At 48.4% G+C, this 18,918-nt stretch overlaps 9 protein-coding genes across 9 annotated transcripts; 5 read left to right on the top strand and 4 right to left on the bottom strand.

Annotated features, from left to right (window-relative positions):
* Positions 1-168: 168 nt before the first annotated feature.
* Positions 169-3,243, bottom strand: BDV38DRAFT_273726 (putative protein transport membrane glycoprotein Sec20; the record flags this gene model as incomplete). Its single annotated transcript, XM_032057723.1, has 7 exons — positions 169-333; positions 386-1,192; positions 1,257-1,335; positions 1,393-1,451; positions 1,927-2,543; positions 2,596-2,843; positions 2,930-3,243. The coding sequence occupies 7 exons, from the start codon at positions 3,241-3,243 to the stop codon at positions 169-171; spliced, it is 2,289 nt and encodes a 762-aa protein (XP_031910277.1).
* A 597-nt stretch (positions 3,244-3,840) lies between these two features.
* Positions 3,841-4,727, top strand: BDV38DRAFT_255933 (mitochondrial 54S ribosomal mL53 domain-containing protein). Its single transcript, XM_032055472.1, has 2 exons — positions 3,841-4,043; positions 4,097-4,727. The coding sequence occupies exon 2, from the start codon at positions 4,151-4,153 to the stop codon at positions 4,469-4,471; it is 321 nt and encodes a 106-aa protein (XP_031910276.1). The 5' UTR covers positions 3,841-4,043; positions 4,097-4,150; the 3' UTR covers positions 4,472-4,727.
* A 22-nt stretch (positions 4,728-4,749) lies between these two features.
* On the bottom strand, positions 4,750-6,455 carry ipp1 (inorganic diphosphatase IPP1). The gene is made up of 5 exons (XM_032055471.1): positions 5,827-6,455; positions 5,651-5,770; positions 5,249-5,592; positions 5,107-5,190; positions 4,750-5,051 (listed from the first exon to the last, which is right to left on the bottom strand). The coding sequence occupies exons 1-5, from the start codon at positions 6,334-6,336 to the stop codon at positions 4,910-4,912; spliced, it is 1,200 nt and encodes a 399-aa protein (XP_031910275.1). The 5' UTR covers positions 6,337-6,455; the 3' UTR covers positions 4,750-4,909.
* Positions 6,456-7,093: 638 nt separating this feature from the next.
* BDV38DRAFT_165488 (tRNA-dihydrouridine(20) synthase (NAD(+))) lies at positions 7,094-9,243 on the top strand. The gene has a single exon (XM_032051859.1). The coding sequence runs from the start codon at positions 7,468-7,470 to the stop codon at positions 8,818-8,820; it is 1,353 nt and encodes a 450-aa protein (XP_031910274.1). The 5' UTR covers positions 7,094-7,467; the 3' UTR covers positions 8,821-9,243.
* On the bottom strand, positions 9,243-13,535 carry BDV38DRAFT_165480 (SNF2 family N-terminal domain-containing protein). The gene has a single exon (XM_032051858.1). The coding sequence runs from the start codon at positions 13,044-13,046 to the stop codon at positions 9,666-9,668; it is 3,381 nt and encodes a 1,126-aa protein (XP_031910273.1). The 5' UTR covers positions 13,047-13,535; the 3' UTR covers positions 9,243-9,665.
* Positions 13,536-13,724: 189 nt separating this feature from the next.
* Positions 13,725-14,307, top strand: BDV38DRAFT_286059 (vacuolar ATPase assembly integral membrane protein VMA21; the record flags this gene model as incomplete). Its single annotated transcript, XM_032060606.1, has 3 exons — positions 13,725-13,825; positions 13,995-14,080; positions 14,171-14,307. The coding sequence occupies 3 exons, from the start codon at positions 13,725-13,727 to the stop codon at positions 14,305-14,307; spliced, it is 324 nt and encodes a 107-aa protein (XP_031910272.1).
* Positions 14,308-14,714: 407 nt separating this feature from the next.
* BDV38DRAFT_286058 (putative cystathionine beta-synthase (beta-thionase)) lies at positions 14,715-15,317 on the bottom strand (the record flags this gene model as incomplete). Its single annotated transcript, XM_032060605.1, has 2 exons — positions 14,715-15,146; positions 15,213-15,317. 2 exons carry the CDS (start codon positions 15,315-15,317, stop codon positions 14,715-14,717), a joined length of 537 nt encoding a protein of 178 aa, XP_031910271.1.
* Positions 15,318-15,960: 643 nt separating this feature from the next.
* On the top strand, positions 15,961-17,401 carry BDV38DRAFT_273721 (putative mitochondrial phosphate carrier protein; the record flags this gene model as incomplete). Its single annotated transcript, XM_032057722.1, has 6 exons — positions 15,961-16,248; positions 16,319-16,483; positions 16,542-16,795; positions 16,851-17,196; positions 17,250-17,269; positions 17,329-17,401. The coding sequence occupies 6 exons, from the start codon at positions 15,961-15,963 to the stop codon at positions 17,399-17,401; spliced, it is 1,146 nt and encodes a 381-aa protein (XP_031910270.1).
* A 644-nt stretch (positions 17,402-18,045) lies between these two features.
* BDV38DRAFT_286056 (DUF3602 domain-containing protein) lies at positions 18,046-18,718 on the top strand (the record flags this gene model as incomplete). The annotated part of the gene is made up of 5 exons (XM_032060604.1): positions 18,046-18,085; positions 18,167-18,197; positions 18,255-18,324; positions 18,400-18,522; positions 18,587-18,718. 5 exons carry the CDS (start codon positions 18,046-18,048, stop codon positions 18,716-18,718), a joined length of 396 nt encoding a protein of 131 aa, XP_031910269.1.
* Between the last annotated feature and the right edge of the window lie 200 nt (positions 18,719-18,918).

The following is an 18,918-nucleotide window of genomic DNA, read 5'->3' as shown; positions in this document are numbered from 1 at the left end:
AGAGCTTGAATCCACCGTTGGCTTGGGACCATAAGCTTGAATGAGGGAGTCCGACAGAGGTCTACTGTCGGATAGTGTGATTAGAGTAGATCCGCGGGAGATATCCTCATACGTGTACAAATGAATGGCCATTGAGATTGTATCGTATCTCATTTACCAGCCTGGCCACTAGGCGCCACCCAAGATACCAGAGATCTTCAGAGCCACGTCCAAAATTGACAGATGTTCATCTGCACCGTCGACCAAGCGCTTATCCATCTCGGAGAAAACCATGACTATCTTGTTCTTCTGAATATCAGGGATGGCATCATTGTAAACAACTCGGCGGTAAAGCTTGTCCGTTGTCAGCATCGCGCATTATCGAAAAGCTCATATCAGAACATACCTGTGCAAGCAATTGCGTCGCACTCCACCCATCCGCAACAATATCCGTAGTTACCTTCGAGACGGCCTCGTAGGAAGAACCGATCTTCTTTGGTTGCATAGCTTGAACCAACTGATCTAGAACACTCTCTGGGATCACACCAGCAATCTCCTCTACCATCCTCACAGTAATTACCTGTGAGCTAGCATCTGTCATCTCAGCGTCCTCCCCTCCATCCTGTTTGCCGCTATTTCCAGTGGCTCCCACCAGCCTAGCTCCACTTTGCATGTATGTGATTGCGCGTCGCAAGTCACCATCACTGCACTGAATCAATTTGTCAACGACACCATTCTCCAATTCCAGGTTCTCTACTTTCGCAATCTGTGCAAGTCTGTCGCCCGCAGCCGAGTTATCCAGCGGTTTGAAACGGAACTTGCTGCATCGACTGGCCAGCGGTTCAATGATTCGGGTAACGTAATTGCAAACAAGACAGAAACGTGTGATTTTACTATAGGTTTCCATTGTGCGTCGAAGAGCAGATTGAGCATCCTGAGTCATGCTATCTGCTTCATCAAGGATTATGATCTTGAACGGTGGGCATGGGTATTTCTCGAAGTATGACTTGTCGACCCCTGTAGGGTGACTGAGTTGTACTCTAGCAAAGCCCTTGACCTTTTCACGTACAATGCCAATACCACGTTCGTCCGAAGCGTTCAATTCGAGGATACGTGAACGATACAGAGCAGGACCAAATAGGGACTTCGCGAGGGCGAGAATTGTTGATGTCTTTCCGGTACCGGGAGGGCCATAGAAGAGCATATGAGGCAACTATTTTTATTTCCAGTTATGTTAATGGTTGATTGGTTTGTCTCAAGTAGGGCTCTTAACACACGTTGGAGGCTTGTAATGTTCGTTGGAGAACGTTTGTTGTATGGTCCTGAGCTGCGACATCATCTAGCGTTTTTGGACGGCTGAAAGAGATTGTTAACCATATGTCTCTGCCAGGTCCGATTTGGAACAGTACGTACTATTTTTCGACCCATGGCTGTTGCTGCGCATGTTCCTCTTTTCCATCTGCCGGCTTCTGCTTCGAACTGCTTGATGCTGCGGCCGCAGCACGGGCTTTATTGTTGAAAAAGTTGGCAGCCATGATATTTCATCCAGAGGCGAAGACCGGATTTGTAGGAATTGAATCCAATTTTGCCAATTTGGTTGTTACCGATTATACCAGTCTCTCCAGTAAAGCTCCCTGGAAATGACGGAGGACAAGCGTGTTCGAACGCGTCCCCACGTGATACGCGATTTATTGATGCCAAGACATTTATTGCTTTGACCAGAGGAAGTACAATGTGGATCTATATATGAAGCATTAGAAGTAGACGACAACTCAATGCTTCTTCCTATTTTTCTTGAGAATTGCGCTCCCCAGGCAGAGTAGAACGATAACGATGTTCAATTATCACTGTACATATGTGGCATTGATGTTATCGTGATCACTGATTACTATTTGTATTTTTTTTTGGCTAATTTACTTATAGCTCATCTTTCCTGTTTTCTAGTACTTCGGTAGCCTCATACATCCTCTTCTTCGTATTTTGAGGGAGTTCCGCTTGCCTCTGTTTCTCTTCTGGTGAAATATCATCAATGTTAGTCTCATCAATCTCCTCTTCTTGTTGTTCGGTCAATTCTGTTGGCTCCTCTTTAGATCCCATGTCATTGTCCTCAACCATGTTACCGATATGATCAATCATGCGGTCTTCTTTTGCCTCCGCAACGGGAGGTATGTCCCAGATAGCTTGGCCGTCGGCAGTTTGAACATTTGCCTCGGCCTCAAGAGTCGGAAGCGTCACCTCCTGGGCTAAGCTTTCGCTAGGAACAGCAGACGGGGAAGGCTGAACGGCTTTGCTGGATAGACCAACCGCGCCCAATATTGTGAATACGAACTTCGCTGCTAACCTAACCGGCAACCATACAAGCCACCACATAGGTCCGTATAATATCCGGCGAAACAAAAGCCATACAATGGTGCCAATTAGAATGTAGAACGCAGTTTCAAGATACCATGTGTCGGACTTTTGCGAGCGAAGCAGCGAGCCAACAAGGTTCCGTGACGAGGATAGAAGAGTATCAAGGCTTGTATAAGATTCTGATAGCGATGAAAGCGCAGCGGTCGATTGTTCTGTAATGCAAATTAGTCAGAGCCAGAGGTATCAGCAGAGGAGGAAACAGACCTAGTGTCTCTTGTGCAAATTGACTCCTAGATAACTCTGCCTGCATCAGATGATGCGTTCTCCGCAATGCCGCGGTGACATCACTTGAGGTATTGAGCAAAACATCATCTTGTGTTAATTTCTCAGTCGACTCTCTCTTCCTTTCAGCGCTTTGAGATCTCGAAAATAGCAACTCCCTTTCTTTGCGCTTGGCGATTTCCGCATTCCTCTTCGCTTGTAATTGAGCATTTCGGAAGTCTCCTCTCGTTCTGTCATGAATCCATTAGTTTCGCGGAGAAAAGGATACCAGTCGTACATGTCGCACAGCACAGGCAATGCGATATAGTCCACTTACTTTTTCAAATCTTCCGCCAATCTCCCTGCCAAAGCAACAACCCTTTCCCGTTCTAGCTCCTTCTCATTATCCACTCCTTTCCGTCTGCCTTCTGGGGCAGTTTCTAATGCTTCAACATCAACCCTCAAAACCTCCAATTGTATCTCTGTCTCTTTCAACAGACTATGGATCTCTGCCCCTAATTCTAATCGAGCTTCATCGCCTTGCCCAACGGCGGTCGTAAAGTTCCGCAATCGGGACACGAGAGGGTGAATCTGCGCCAACGATGTCGAGAGCTCTTTTAGGCGAGCTTGAAGGGCGGATATAAAAGACATATTCAAGGTAGCATGCAGAGCGATGTTGTGAACATTCAGTGATGTCGGATAAGGTTGGTATCACGAATCGAAAGGCGGTTCTCTGGCGTGTCAAACTTGCATATAATCGTATTAATTTCAACCAGTTCTCTAGTGACCTGCGCCAGCTTCGGTAATAAGTGGTTCACAAATAAACAAATGTTATGCCAGCAGTAGAAGACACAATTCCATCAATACGGCCAATCTGGCCGCAGCGTCATCGGTCCAGGAACAATTAACTATATCCAAAATAGAAGGCGGTATCAATATAGAAAGGCGGTCTATGGCGTCGCGCTGATCAGCCCTCGTGAATCCCGACCGTGGAATAAGGCTTCGTTCGCTGGTGTAGTTTGATAATTGTATCTCTACAGTAAATAGGCTTTTCCAATCGATAAATAACTTAATAAGAGGTAAATATGTAAAAATTCTAACGCAATTTTAATTTTCGAACAAAGTCATTTGTCGCTGGGTATAGCGTGTAAACTCTGAACCATACAAAAGATACACAATTCAGTGAGGCAATTAATAGAGTGTTCAAATTATTCTGCCAGATAATTCTACAGTAGAGAACCGCATCCAATCAATGTTTGCATCTCCGTCAAACACAGAACATTCCTCTGCTTCCCGACGCCTGGAGAAAGTCGAGGTAATTTTCTCGGGTTTGATATACAACCGGAATTACGGCGTTAATCCCCATCATTGACGTTGCAAATTGAAGATATCCACAACATTGAATCCCTTACTGTCAAGGCTACATTCAGAAGCCAAAGCCGCGCGCAAAAGTCAGTCATCCGACCAATCAATTTTAGGACACCCAACTGATTTGATCCAACAGACATCCAATTACTCAAGCTCTCCGACCCAACAAGATCGGGTCCAATTCTTCAAGATGACTATTCCTGTCCAAACGATCACCTCCCTCCGCACAAGCTTCAACCCTTTCTCTAAATCCGCCCGCCCCTGCAGGCTTCTACTTGCTATCCTTCGCAATCCCAATACCGCCCCGGCATCCAGCCCTACGCACATCGATATCAAGGTTAAACAGCTCCCGCGTGTCTCGACACAACAGCCCGAGGTAACGGTGGGCTTCAAGGGAGGAAAGGAACTCAAGATCGAGGTCGGAAAGCGCCAGCTGAAGATCGGCGATGTCATTGAGGAAATTGCGCGTGTGGGACGGGCTATCGAACGAGAGGAGAGCTTGAAGGGTTAACTGAATTTCTTGTACGCAAATCCGTTGTTATTATCGTGGTTGATTTTAGGGTCCGCCTATGGCGCTTGGAGATCGGGACTATTGTACTTTTACGTCGCAGATGCGAAGCGGTTGAGTTACCGGGGAAGCTCATCGAAAGCATTATGATACCGTTACTTTGTGTATATACTACCTAGCCATCGAGGGATACTGCATTTTGAGATGTGTTTGTCTGCATTATCTAATGTCTCCATTTTGCAGAATGCATGGTTTGAAAGTCAAATCTACGAACTATGAAACAACATCACAAGCACGTTCTTTGAAGCTTAGTGGAGGTTGTAAAGTAATGCGAACAAGACAAACAACAAAAACAATGGAAGATCAAGTGAAATTACGTGGACTCGCCTATGGGCTGGATCCAAAATTGTGGGACTTTTATTTACTTTAGTTGGTATCAATTTACACAGCAGCACCGGAGATGAAGAACCACTTGTCAACGCTGCCATCAATAGGGGCAGGGGGGAGGTCCTCGCCCCGAGGGATGTTGGCAAGCTCGTCGGGCTTAGCATGGTCGGGGGAGTTCGCAACGGTGACGTTCTTGCTATAGAATATGGTCAACATAGCTAGCCTTCTCATGGAGGAGAATGTATACTTACATGCTGATGTCGCCCTTGGGAGACTTGCCAGTCATGAGCTTCTCCCAAGCATCAGCACACTCACGGATAACCTCGAGAGCGTATCTGATACGAGTGTTAGACATCATACAGAATTTAGAATGACAAGGGGTATCAAGCATACTTCTTGTTCTTGCACTCGCCGGAGAAAGCGAACTGGTTCTCGGGCTTGCCGTCGGGGATTTTGTAGATACGGAACCACTCGTTGGTGGCGCGGAGGAGGCCAGGCAGGTGGCGCTCAACATCCTCAACGTCGTTCAGCTTAGAAGCCAGAGGATCCTTGATGTCGATGACAATGACCTTCCAGTCGGTCTCTTCCTCGTCAAGCAGGGCCATCACACCAAGGACCTTGACCTGCTTGACCTGACCGGGGTAGCCAACAAGCTCACCGATCTCGCAGACATCGAGAGGGTCGTTGTCACCCTTAGCCTTGGTCTCAGGGTGGACAGTGTTGGGGTCCTCCCAGGTCTAAAGCAAACCGTTAACAGGCCGAATTATGTGGCATCTGTAGCAATGCGAAACATACCTGAGGGAAGGCACCATAGTTCCAGAGGTAACCCTTGTGGGGGAAGCAGTTACGCACGTAACGGAGCTTGCCCTTCTTGACATCCTGCTTGATGGGGTTGAGGAACTCCTCCTTGGAGATCTTCACACGTAATCAGCGTCGGTACTTTGCGATATTGAGTGGTTCCGCCCCCATACCTCCTGCTTGGCGTTGGTCCAGCGGGGGATCTCAACGACCATGTTAAGGATAGTCTGCTCCTCGTTGGCGTAGAGAGGGATATCGTGGAAGGGAGAGACGGGCTGGCCATCCTTCTCAATGTAGACACGGTGCTCCAGGGTGTTGGCCTGGGCGATCTTGCGAACGGTGTAAGGCATGGTGGGCGACTGCGGCGGGGTAGCGGATGAAGAAAAGTGTCGAGAAATTAAAGCAGCACGAGTTGTTACGGACGAAGCCGAATGAGCAACTCGGGGGGGAGGAGAGAAGGGTGAAGTAGACAAAACGGCAGATGAAGGAGAGGAAGAAGAAGAAGAAGAGAGGAGGGAGGAGGGAGAGGAAGAGGAAGGAGGGGTGGCTTGTTTAGTGGGGGGAGCCAACGTTGCGGATGTGCGTGATACGCGGGCGACAATCGGAGAGGCGGTGGACAATCGGTTTAATGGAGCTGTGCGCAGTCTTGGAACGAGACTGGTGGATGACGACCCCAGGAACATTGGTTGCGGGAAAAAGAAGCTGCAAGAACCCGTCTCTGTCGGTTCAATTGGAAGTTTAAATACCGGTAGTTTTGCTGTACAATCGCAGTTCTATGCTCGGCTTGTCTTGTGAAGATTTAAAGGAGAGGGAATTTGTCGGGAAGAAAATCGGTGCCGGGACGCCATTCCGAGGTTCGTTGCTATGTTTGTTGCCAAGCGGGTCATGATTATTCAACTATATAAATAATCTTCGCTATCTATATACAACTATATACTTTAGAGATTCTTCGCTTTACAGTCAATCGCTATTTTGGTGGATTCGTACACATGAGTAACCCATATAGACTAGTTCTCTCTCTATAAAAATCATGATGTGGCAAAAAGGGGAGTGAGAAGAGGAAACCTGGTCAATTCCATTGTCAATGGCCGTCCCGGTGAATCAATCCTATGGACTTGCTCCACTATACTGGTCCCGCTCCCACTCTTGGTTGCTGGGTTGCTGGGTTGCCTCTGAGAGAGTCCAGGGCTGTCTTATCCAACAAATTCAGCCTCACTTGGTATGAACATCCAATAATCGAATCATACTCTTCGTCTCACACGGAGTGGGACCTCAAATCTAAAGTACAAAGAATCAGAGTTTAGGGTTTTTGGGCGCTGGTGCCTGAACGCCTGAAATGGCGCCATCAGCAGGGCTGTCACGTGTGTGGTTCCCTTCGTATTCTTCTTGTCAGACACTAGGATAATGTGCCAATGCACTAGTGTGATTGACTTTTCAATGGGAAGATTGGAGTTTCACAGATAATAGCTGGAAAATAGAAATGTTTGAATAGATCACTAAGATGTATACCAATCCCTTCTACATCGTAGACGTGATTACTGTACTCTGTACTCGGCCCCTATTTACTTGGCAGGTACCGCCCGGGAATATGCAATACCCGTCACAATACCCGGAGTGAAAAGAATGCACAGGAAATTTTTAACTTATCGTCTATCTTCACGTGATATTGACTTTTTCTCTCCGCCTTCCCAGGATAAACTACTCCCCATGACTAACTATACCATCGCCCCACGAAGTCGATATCTTGACCGTCTGAGTCAACCAGGGCGAGACAGACAAGTCTATTACAGATCACTTTACCTTTGAAGTATGCTATGCTTAGATTTCTCCGCTCCGCAATGACTTCACTCACCACACCACCTCGCGTTCCTATCCCCGCGAACGGGGTTGACTATCGTGGCAAAATAGTCCTTGCGCCGATGGTCCGATCAGGAGAATTACCTTCTCGCCTTACAGCCCTTAAATATGGTGCAGATCTGGTCTGGGGTCCCGAAACGATTGATCGCGCGCTCGCCGGCGCCTCTCGCCGCGTGAACCCTCGCAACGGATGCATCGAATATACGAGGCTGCCGTCGAACGGAGGTCGCACGGAAGCAGCATCACAGGAATCGGTTATTTATCGCCTTGATCCGGTGCGAGAGAAAGGGAAACTCATCTTCCAACTCGGTACAGCCTCGCCCGAGCTCGCTGTGGAAGCCGCCAAGATGGTCGCTGGTGATGTTGCTGGTATCGATGTGAACTCCGGATGTCCGAAACCATTCAGTACAAGCGGCGGCATGGGTGCGGCGTTGTTACGGACACCTGATAAACTGGTTTCAATTCTGGAGGCGCTTGTCCGCGAGGTTGGCAATCCATATCAAATCGGTATCTCCGTGAAGATCCGCATCCTTGAGAAGTCGGAGATTACAGAGGCGTTGGTCTCACGGCTCGTCAAGACGGGCATTACAGGCTTGACGGTCCATTGTCGAACACCGGCCATGCGTCCTCGCGAACGGGCAATCCGCGACCAGCTACGTATGATCCGCGACATCTGCCATAACGCTGGTGTCGCATGCCTCATGAACGGCGATGTGACCTCCCGTGACCAGGCGCTGGCTTTGATGGAAGAGTTCGGTGTAGATGGAGCAATGATTGCAACATCCGCCGAGGCTAATCCTTCCTGTTTCCGAAGCGAAGCAGATGGGGGTTTGCTTCCTTTCAGAGACGTCGTTCACGCTTACCTAAAGTTCTGTATCGAGTCCGAGAATCGTTTCGGTAACACCAAGTATCTACTGAATGTCATGATCCCGGGCAAGAACAAAGAGTTCCAGGACGCAAAGGGTTCCAAGAACTATGCTGATTTCTGCCACATGCTGAGGTTCGACGATCTCATGCCAGCTGCGCTCCAAGTCGATGAACTTCTAAACCTCACGGGAAAATCAGCTTTTTTCAAGGAAGAGACAAGGAACAAAGTTGTCCAAAACGCCATTGAGAATAACGAAACTGCTCGAGCAGCCGGTGGTGCTTCAAGGCCGAAATCCACGTCCCCCGCCACCAGCGGTGTGGGACCAATTCGTACTAGCTCCATCCCTGCCCCTACGAAATCGAAGCCTAAGGAGAACGAGACGAATCCCGAAATCCCTGAATCAGCTTCTCAGGCATGCCAGAAACAGGAAGTCGCCGCATGAGCTCGGGACAGGCTCTTCTATCAAACTCAGTTTCATAATGATTAAAAGTCCCTACTATTGTTCCCTCTTCCCTCCGCTTATCTGCGCCTCACCTTTTCTACCTTTGTTGTTGTCTTGATCGCATTATATGGTGTTGAATTATCGGAATATTCTTTGGTGTTCATAGTTATAGATTCCCTTGGTGTGGTAAAATCCAGTCGGTTGAAGACTTCTGAATTTCAACGGTACATACACGAATATATCAAAATCATGGATGTCATCATACTATTCTGATATATTAAAATTCCCACCCCTACCATTCCCAAGTCAATCGTATCGTACATGTCTGAAATGAATGACGTTGCCAACGAGGTAATAGAATCAATCAGATCATTCTCTTTGATCTATTAGTGCTCATAATGTAAAAAGCTCTATAAATAGCCAGTTCTTACTCCGTCTCTATAAGCAGAAAAGCATCAGGAAAAGCGAAAAGATCAAAAGAAAGAGGCCGTTAGGTCAAAACAGCCAACACAGCCCCAAGATGTTGCTAACTCCATTGTGACACGACAGATGCGTCCAAACAGGATCGGATACAACCAAGATATTGAGTGCGAACCATGACAAGTAAAAGCACGGTCTGATATCATCACACTCAAGAAGGCAAGTTGTATCCCATGACAATGTGCAGACAAGTAAAATCGCTAATACAACGGCGATGCAAACAGAGGTTCAGCAAAAAGTACAGTCGAGCATGATAAATCAGGAAAGAAAACGAAATGCAATCGGCTCAGGCCCTGGATGGAATCTTCAGAATGTTTGTGGCGCGTGTCCAAACGTCCTCGAATTTGTGGGGGAAGGACACGCTCTCATGAGGAGTTCTGTTTCTCTCCACTTGAACCGGCAATGAGCATGTCCTCTACTGCTTTCATACCTGCTTCTTCACTCTTCTTCAACTCGGCAGCATCCTCGCCTGCTACGGCTTGATCGAGAGCCAGTTTCGTCTGTCCGAGCGCATAGATCTGTTCTTCGATTGTGTCCTTGGTAACAAGTCGGATGACTTCCACCTCGCGCGTTTGACCCACACGATGGGCGCGGTTCTCGGCCTGTACATCCTCCTGGGGGTTGAAGCTCGAGTCGAAGATCACTACTTTGTTGGCACAGGCCAAGTTGATACCTGCACCACCGGCTTTTGTGGAGAGGAGAAACACAGGAATCTCTGTCCGTTCATGGAAAGCATCGAGAATAGACTGTCGATCCTCGACGTTCGTACGGCCATCAAGTCTAACGAAGCCAAGGTGCTGGTTTTCAAGAACGTGTTCAAGAATATCCATGACCATAGTGAATTGGGAGAAGATCAGAGTGCGATCACCGTTTTCCTTGAATCGCTTCAGCAGTTCACAAAGTTTATCGATTTTACCCGAGTCCATCCATTCATCGTTTTTCAGCGCAAACTTCCCAAGCGATTTGGGGTAATTCACACACATAGTATGACATTCGAAGTCATTATATGCCTGTAGCTCTTCGAAAATGATGTCTGGGTTTGACAGGGACCATTGCTCTTCTTTGAGGCAAGCTTTCGCCATGCGGCTCAAAGTAGTGTCCTTGTAGTGACGCCTGTAAAGCAATGGATGGATAGCTGCTTGGCGTAGCTTCATCAGGATATTTGCAGACTTGTTGCCTGTCTTCTTTCCAGCTGCTCGGTCGGCTAACAGCTGACGGACCTCTTCTTGCTCATGTTCGTAAATTTCCCTCTGAGACTCGTTTAATTCACAATATTCAACTTTAGAAATCTTGGGGGGCAAATCAATGACCTGGTGTTTCTTCCGTCGCAGTACAAAAGGCTTAAGCATCGATTTTGCTCTTTCGATGCGTTGCGCTGAAAGCAAGGCAGAGTGGGATTCATCCACGGTCTTCGCCTTGTTTGCAAAGATATTCTGAAGCTCTTCCTTGCGCTCCTGGAAAACCTTCGGAAGGATAAAGCCCAGCAGAGAGGCAAGTTCTTGGAGATTGTTTTGGAGTGGTGTACCTGTTAAAAGAAGCCTGAAGCGAGCCCGAATTCTGATCAGTTTCTCATAGAGGACAGACGTAGAACTCTTGAGCATATGTCCCTCGTCATACACACAAACCGTAAAGTCCATGTTGCGCAGAAAGTGTGCATCAACCTTGGCTTTGGCAATGGTATACGTAGTGACAATAACGTTGATGCTATCCCTGTTGTCCTCGATCGTTTCTCGAATCACTGCCCGCTCAGCCTGGCCAGCGTAGTATGGCATAACAGAGAGAGTTGGGCAGAACTTCTGAAACTCTCTGAGCCAGTTTTCGATAGTGGATGAAGGCACGACGATGAGGTGCGGCCCCTTGATGCCCTTCTCATACAGATGGGCCAAAAACGCAATGACCTGGCAAGTCTTCCCAAGACCCATATCGTCCGCCAGGATACAGCTCAATTCTTTCTCGAAGAGCAATGACAACCAATTAATTCCGACGATTTGATAATCTTTCATCTTCAAGTCTTCGCGCATAATACCAGGCTGGGATATGAATCGGCTTTTACGGGAGCCAGTCGCAGGGCCATCACTATCATCCTCTGAACGCTGACTGGCAGGAGTACCGATGCCAGAATCATGCGATGCCCCGGGGTTGATCGATGTCAGCTCCAATTCCCCATCACGCTTTCCAAAAATATCAACACCCCATTTCTTCATTTCCGAAGCAATCGGCTTTCCAAGCGCCTCACATTTTGCCACCAACGAATCAACAGCTTCGTACCCAACCCACATATCCATGCATTTATCCACAATTTTATCACCAATTGGCTTGGGCGTTTTACGCCCCCGACTACCCTTTGGCTTCGCGGTTTGTTCCGTCGTAGGCGCTGTGACGACGCGTACTTCATCCAAAGATGCAAAAGGTCGGTTGGAGATTATGACATTCGCAACATCTTCGGTGATTGCGGCAATGTCTGCAAGGTCAAGGACATTGCATGTATTGAAGAACCTGAGAACCTTGGTTTCCAATGGGCTCTCACCCTCCGGCATGGCTTCTACACCAGAATCTGAGTCATCGGACATGGACGCCTCGGGTTCTGAAGGTTCGGGTGATGGGTGCTTGCGCCCTTGAACAAGTCGGCCGGGCTTCTTTTTCGGAGGGGATTCTGAGCGATCTGGACTCGGGGAAGACACACGGGTCTTTGGCCCCCTGATTAAGCGTCTCCTTGGTTTGGATTCTTCGTCGGATGGTTGTGTAGGTGGCTTCGGGGTGCTGCGATTGTCCAGGCGCATCGCAGCCCACTTATTCTGAATAGTTCCTCGAGCTTTGATCTGCTGCTTTGCCGGCGCAACGGGGGAGGCTCTTTTATTTAAAGCCAATTCATCGTCCGACAAGTCGGCTCTTCCATCTGCTTCCTCTTCAACCATGCTAGCCAGATAATCCAAAGCGTCGTCGTAATTTCCACGCTTCGTTAAAAGAGCATGCATGCAAGCTTTAACGGATTTTTGAGGTATCACTCTTTGCATCTTCTCTACCTTGGCCCTGAGCTGATAGTCTTCAATATCCTGTAAAGATGATATATTCAGCTCCACAGGCTGCGCGCGGGAGGGCCCATCCTGCCGAGGTTTCTTGACCGCAGTCCCTTTTGGCACAGGGTCCATTTGAGCTGCCGGACGTTTTGCGCTCGAGGGATTATAGACTGCAGACGCAGTAATCTCTTTGAATCGGTCGAGAGAAGAATTATTTGCGCCTCCCGGTGAGTCTAGAACTTTTTCGGGATTCCGCGAAGATTTGGCAAACAAAGACGGCTTGATGTCAGTGCTGCTTATCATTTGAACGTCGTCATCGTCCGAAGACCCTCCACGATACGTTGGACCGTCATCCTCAAGATCTATTACCGGCGCACGCTTCGCAGGGCCTACCGCTGGGGCGCGGAACTGGGTGCCGCTGGGCGCCATTGCGCTGGCAAGGCGACCGCCGGGCAAGGCAGGACGAGAAGGAGACGATGTAGGACCGGGCGGGGAAGATGCAGCAACTTGAATGACAGAATTGCCCTTCGCAGAATAAGGAGGCTCTATGATCTGTGTTGGTTGTGTTAGACGTTGGGTCGCCGGAGTCAGCGATTGGGTTGCCGGTTGTTGAAAGTTTGGCAGCGGGACAGTGGCGACAGTCTCATATCCTTCCTCCTCTTTCCCAGGCGGCGTATTGTGAATGATTTTTTTGTCGCTAACCGGGGTATCGGGAACTGAGTCGTCCATGGTTAATAGGTCTTGTCCGATATTGGTGAATTAAGTTGAGGCCCGGCCACTGCGACAGGAAGGCAGCTTCGCTGAAACGACCGGGGAGAAAGTTCCTTCTTTTCCCCAACCTTGAACTTTTCCTCAAATTAAGTTAGAAAAAGGGCTTTTTTTCTCCGCATAAAACGCGCTCAGACGCGCCCGCGGTCACGTGGGCTGGCGCTTCAATTAAAGACTGACCAGGAAATCCAGCAACATCTCCAAATTGTATACATGGAGCGAGGTAAACAATTTTTGAAAAGAAAGTCGCTTACCATATACTGTATATCCCTTTACCTGAATTGAAAGTGATCCATAAGTAGAATCTCTTGGTGTTGAAAGGATGTTGCAGCTTTTCGATAATCGGAGGCTTCCAATGGCCACGGACCAATGAGAGATGCGCGTACAATGACCTCACCTGAATCACGTCCGTCTGGATCGAGTAAATCAATGATTCTATAGACAATCCTTCTTTAGTCTTTGGATACTAAGAACTGATTATAAATATAATCACAGGGCTCAGAAATCAACTTGGCCTCAAATTGATTAGCTTTCTACGTGCAGTTGAACTTCCTCCCTTTGCTCCCAGCCCCCCAGGGTAACATCATAGCTGTTCGGTCCACGCACTTAGTATCAACCTAACACCTTTTGCTATCCAAAATGGCCACCCGTCGTCCTCAGGGTAAATCATATGCAGAAGCGGTCGCTTCTCCTGCGCCAGAGAAGACATCTGATTCCGATGTTACCCCTGCAGTTCCCACGTAAGAGTTTTTCTCCGTCTGGTTTCCATCCTATATCTGCATTCATGCCACATGGCCGATGCGCGGCGTTGAGCCCGATAGACATGTAGTGTCTTGTGCGAGCCAAGGCGTGCCGCCGCTGAGAGTGCCCCACCGATGAATTGTCACAGATACTGATCCCTCGTTACAGGAATGTCATCTTCAAACTGCTAGGGTTTTCCGCGGCGATGGTCTCCCTGCCCATTGGCATGTACTTTGTTGCAGTGAAGTTTGGCGGTAAGCTCCTTTGCCCCTTGGCCTCTTTGTTTACTTCTTTCTTCCATAATATCGGTGTACCCTTGAGGGATAATTACTAACATCAGGTAGCGAGTCCAACTGTCGCCGGCATTATTGCGGCTGTTACGGCTAACATTGTCTTGTTTACGTATGTCTTTGTTGCATGGCAGGATGATCGCCTGGAGAGAGAAGCCTTGACAAAAAAGAAAGAAAAGAAGGCGCAATGAGAGGCCTGGGGTCTCTAGCGGGATTACCAATCGGTTTACGTTTATGCGTTGGTATTTGTACTTACTATGCGGCGTTCACGGAAAGCTGTGTTGTAGTTCTACTTCGGTTTGGTCCAAGGATGATAACTCGTGTGGACTTTGAGAATATCAGTTGAATATCTGAGATTCCTTCACCATTCACCTAAATCCATGAATGTGAAACACGCCCACAAGGGTGCTGCAGGCCGTTAAGATGTCCCTTTTCAGACCCTTGTGGATGCCGATAGTTCCAGTATTACAACCAGCCCATGTTGAAAAAGCCGCGCCTGGAAATGCACTGACAGATTTATATAAACAAGTTGAACCCGAGCAGAAGAAGAGGGGGAAAATTAAATAAAAAGAAGGAGACGAATATGTTAAGATCCAACTTATGGCCTCCTCTTCACGAACTCCTCCAGGTCACCCTTCGTCACCACTCCGAGCACAAATTTCCGCGATGCATCTGTTACAACGGCAAACTCTTGTTTCGCTCGCTTCTCGCCATTGGGACCGGTTTCACTGTCGAAGAATTGCTCTAATTCCTCCAAGGGAGTCTCCATTGTGATTACCTGGTATAAGCCCCGTTTCCGGTTAAACCGCTGCATGGCGGTAGACACGGAGTCTGATTCTTTGATAGTTCCTTCTTTCAAGAGTTGCTTGAGCCGGGGAATGCTGAGGTAGCCAAGTAGGGATCGTTTCGTAGAAGAGGTGACGGTTAAATGAGTGAAATCACGTTCGTAGGCTGCGAGCATGGCAGAGGAGATTAAGTCGCTAGGGGAGACTGACAGTGCCGGAGGGGGGTCCAGATCTTCGACAGTAGCCTTGAATTTCATGTCAGTAATGACAATGGGTCAGACGTGGAATGCCATCATAGAGTGGTAACTAACCCCTCGGTACTTGTCTGCCCACGATGACGGGGAAGTGGACTGCTCCACAGTGGAAGAGAGCTTTTCGCGGGCAAATGCCTCGCTGCCGGTCGAATAGGAAGCCATATCCACCGAGTGATTCACAGGAGGGGCGGCAGAAGTGATTTAGGAGGGGTACGAGGAGGGGCCAACTTTGATGTTCAATTGGCGATACCAACGGCTTCAAATCGAAAACCAAGTATTACAGGGTAAATTCGGAGAAACACGGCTGTGCGAACACTAAGAGCAAAGGATACGAGGTAAGGAGGCCGGTTCGTGTTTAACAATATCGCAGGTGAGGTCTGTTCCAATGGACGATAAATTTATCTATTGCGGCCCATGAGCCTTAGTTTCCGCCCTCTTAAGCGGATTGGGTTTGGCGTCAACCAGAAGTGGGTGTCACGATACCATTCGACGTCATTGCCGGCCGCTGCCGCAGTGTCAGATTCTCTCCCCCTTTCGATTATTTGGCTTGAGTCACTTTTCAATTTACTATTTAGACTGCCATACTGCTCCTTTAATATTTCTGAAGGAATATAAGGTCACTAGTTCGAGTAATTCGGACACGAACTATTTTGTACTCATTGAGATACCAGTTGCCCTACAAGTGGGGACGATCTTCTTTATAGATATACAACCACCAGTACGTGCGGTTGGTCCTGTGGGGACCCCCCAACTTACAATAAACCCAATAATTTGACACGGCTCAACTAGGAAATTCCTCGCCAAGATGTTTCCCTCTGAAGACATCATTAGCAGCACGTTTTCCTCACAGCACCCTCTGAACCAATCCGGAAAGCAGTCGCGGCTTTCGAGAGCCCCGGGAACAAGAGGACGGGAGCCGTTTCCAGCATGGAGTGTGATCGATGATACCAAAAGCAAGGCAGATGCTTTTGCAAAGGAGGCGTCACGCGAGTTCAATGTTGTAAGCCAAAAGGCTCAGGCCAAAACCGGCAAAATCGAACCGTGGACTCCCAAGTATTATGCAGCCTGCACAGTCGGCGGACTTCTTGCTTGCGTAGGTTATCCCTTGTATAATAGGATGATAGTCACTGTATTCGCCGTTCCAACCTTCTGATTATGGATAGGGTCTTACCCACACTGCCGTGACGCCGCTGGATCTCATCAAATGCCGACGCCAGGTTGACCCCCAGCTTTATAAAAGCAACTTAGAGGCATTTCGTACGATTCGCGCCGCAGAGGGCTTCAGAGGAGTAATTACTGGCTGGGGACCTACCTTCTTTGGATACAGCGTACGCTGGTGATGCAATTACTGACATTTAGTAAACGGAGCTAACGAACAGAATAAAGGCCCAAGGAGCGTTCAAATACGGTGGCTATGAGTTTTTCAAGAAATTCTACAGCGACCTTGTTGGGGTGGAGAATGCAAATCGCTGGAAGACGTCCTTGTATCTCACAGCTAGTGCATCTGCAGAGCTTATTGCTGATGTAGCACTCTGTCCCTTCGAGGCCGTCAAGGTGCGCATGCAGACAACAATCCCACCTGATATCCGATCGACTTTCACTGGGATTTCCAACGTCGTTTCTAAGGAAGGGGTGGCTGGGTAAGCACTCAGTTATACGTTGCAGTTACAGCTGGACCACACTGACTTTGAATAGACTTTACAAGGGTCTATATCCGCTGTGGGGTCGGCAGATTCCGTACACCATGATGAAGTTTGCTTCATTCGAGACCATAGTGGAGATGATCTACAATTACCTACCGGGTCAGAAGTCTGATTATAATAAAGGCGCACAGACTGGGGTGGCCTTCACTGGTGGCTACTTGGCTGGTATTCTTTGCGCTGTTGTGTCCCATCCCGCCGATGTGATGGTGAGTAAATTGAATGCAAACAGACAGCCTGGCGAAGCCTTTGGTGCTGCAATGGGCCGGATCTACAAGGAAATTGGCTTCGCTGGCCTGTGGAATGGTCTTCCCGTCAGAATTGTCATGATCGGAACTCTGGTAAGTCAACAACAGACCTTGTTGAGGTATCCGCTAATCAAAGGGATTCGTAGACCGGTTTGCAATGGATGATGTATGTATCCCTTGACGCTCAATGTACTATTTGGGAAATTGACTACTGACACCCGCCAGTTACGATTCATTCAAGATCTTCATGGGTCTTCCCACCACCGGTGGAGGACCTGCCGCCGAACAGAAGAAGTAGAAGCGATTGGTGATATCTAGCCTACTACAAGCAGTATGTGCCTTGTTATCGTAGGAATGTAGTGAGGGAAGACTGTCATTCCGGTGTTTATAGCTGCGTAGTGATCATGAATGTGAACGTTTTACTATTAGTATTCCAATATCACCTGCCAAGACCACACCTTATCCACGGGACGGGGTTTATCAACGATCGTTAGTCACGGATTGGACCAATGGCTTGCATCCCAGCCCCGTTATCTTATCATTTATCTGCCCGATTGATGCTTTCGCGCCGACGTCACCGAGTTAGTATATGTCGATTGTGAACCTGATCCCTGATAAACCCCCGGTTTCAATAAAGCTTGAGGGATCTTTCGGGACTTTTCAGGGCCTAGTCCATCTCCTGAGCCTGAGGAACCGCATAAGACCCTCTCGTTGGTTTCTCGTTCCTAAACTCTACCTTAGTTTATCTCTCATCCATTCGGAATACATCTCGAAGGCGCTGACTCCCCACCAGCGCATAGATATAAGTACTGAACTCCTAGCCCGACTTTCGCGCGCAAGCGACTTCTCTCGAAGCCACCGAATAATCCATCCCAGCTCTAGTTGCGGCGCCTACTGACCTACTCCACATCATCAGCTAAACCCCATATCGCCCTTAACACCATGGGCGAACACGAACCTATCGTATCGCACGGCCGCGGAGGTACGTTCTCTTCTTGAATACACTATCAAACCATACCCCTCTCAGCCAACCCGCTCTAACATATCTATCTCCAAACCCCAGGCCAAGGCAACATCGGCGCCGACTCAACACAGTGCGCGCCAATATTCCTCACCCTCCACACTTCCCCAATCTAACAAACATATCACAGATATGTCGACGGCGGTATAGTCCGTGAAGGCGCCTACGGAGACCAAGGCGATGGCGCATACTCCGCCGGCGTAAGTACATACCTTCCCACTCAACCCCAAACCAAACCAACCATCATGGACAACTGACCTCTTATACTCCAATAGCGCGGCGGCGCAGGCAACATCGGCTCTCCCTACGTACGTCCCACAACAGGAACTCCTCACGATGCGGAAATTATTCCCGAGCTGGCGATCCGCAATTCGACCGACGGCGATTATCACACCGGCGTATGTCTTTTCTATAACCCCCTCCCTTCCTTGCGTACATAAGAGCGTGGTCTAATGATGTCAGCGTGGCGGACAAGGAAATGTTCATCTTGACGAGGCGCATAAGAAAAAGGAGGAAGAGAAGAAGCAGCATAAGGCGCTAGCGCATGATGGGTGGGCGGATAAATTGAAGTATAAACTTTTTGGGAAAAAGTGATATTCTTCCGTTCCCCCTTCTTCTTCATCTCCTCCCTCCTTTTGTTAAGGGTGGGTAGGGGATGGGTTTTTCCTTACCAAGTTAGTCGTGCGGTTTGTGTGCGCATTTATGTTAATCTTGATTCCCATGTTTTGTGGTTTTGTTAGTGGTCATTTGTGGCTGAGAGATGTTTATTCCTTGTCGACGCTGAATTCCATTCT

This window comes from Aspergillus pseudotamarii (assembly GCF_009193445.1).
Source record: "Aspergillus pseudotamarii strain CBS 117625 unplaced genomic scaffold BDV38scaffold_56, whole genome shotgun sequence".
NCBI lineage: Eukaryota > Fungi > Ascomycota > Eurotiomycetes > Eurotiales > Aspergillaceae > Aspergillus > Aspergillus pseudotamarii.
This window is presented reverse-complemented; position numbering and strand designations above follow the sequence as displayed.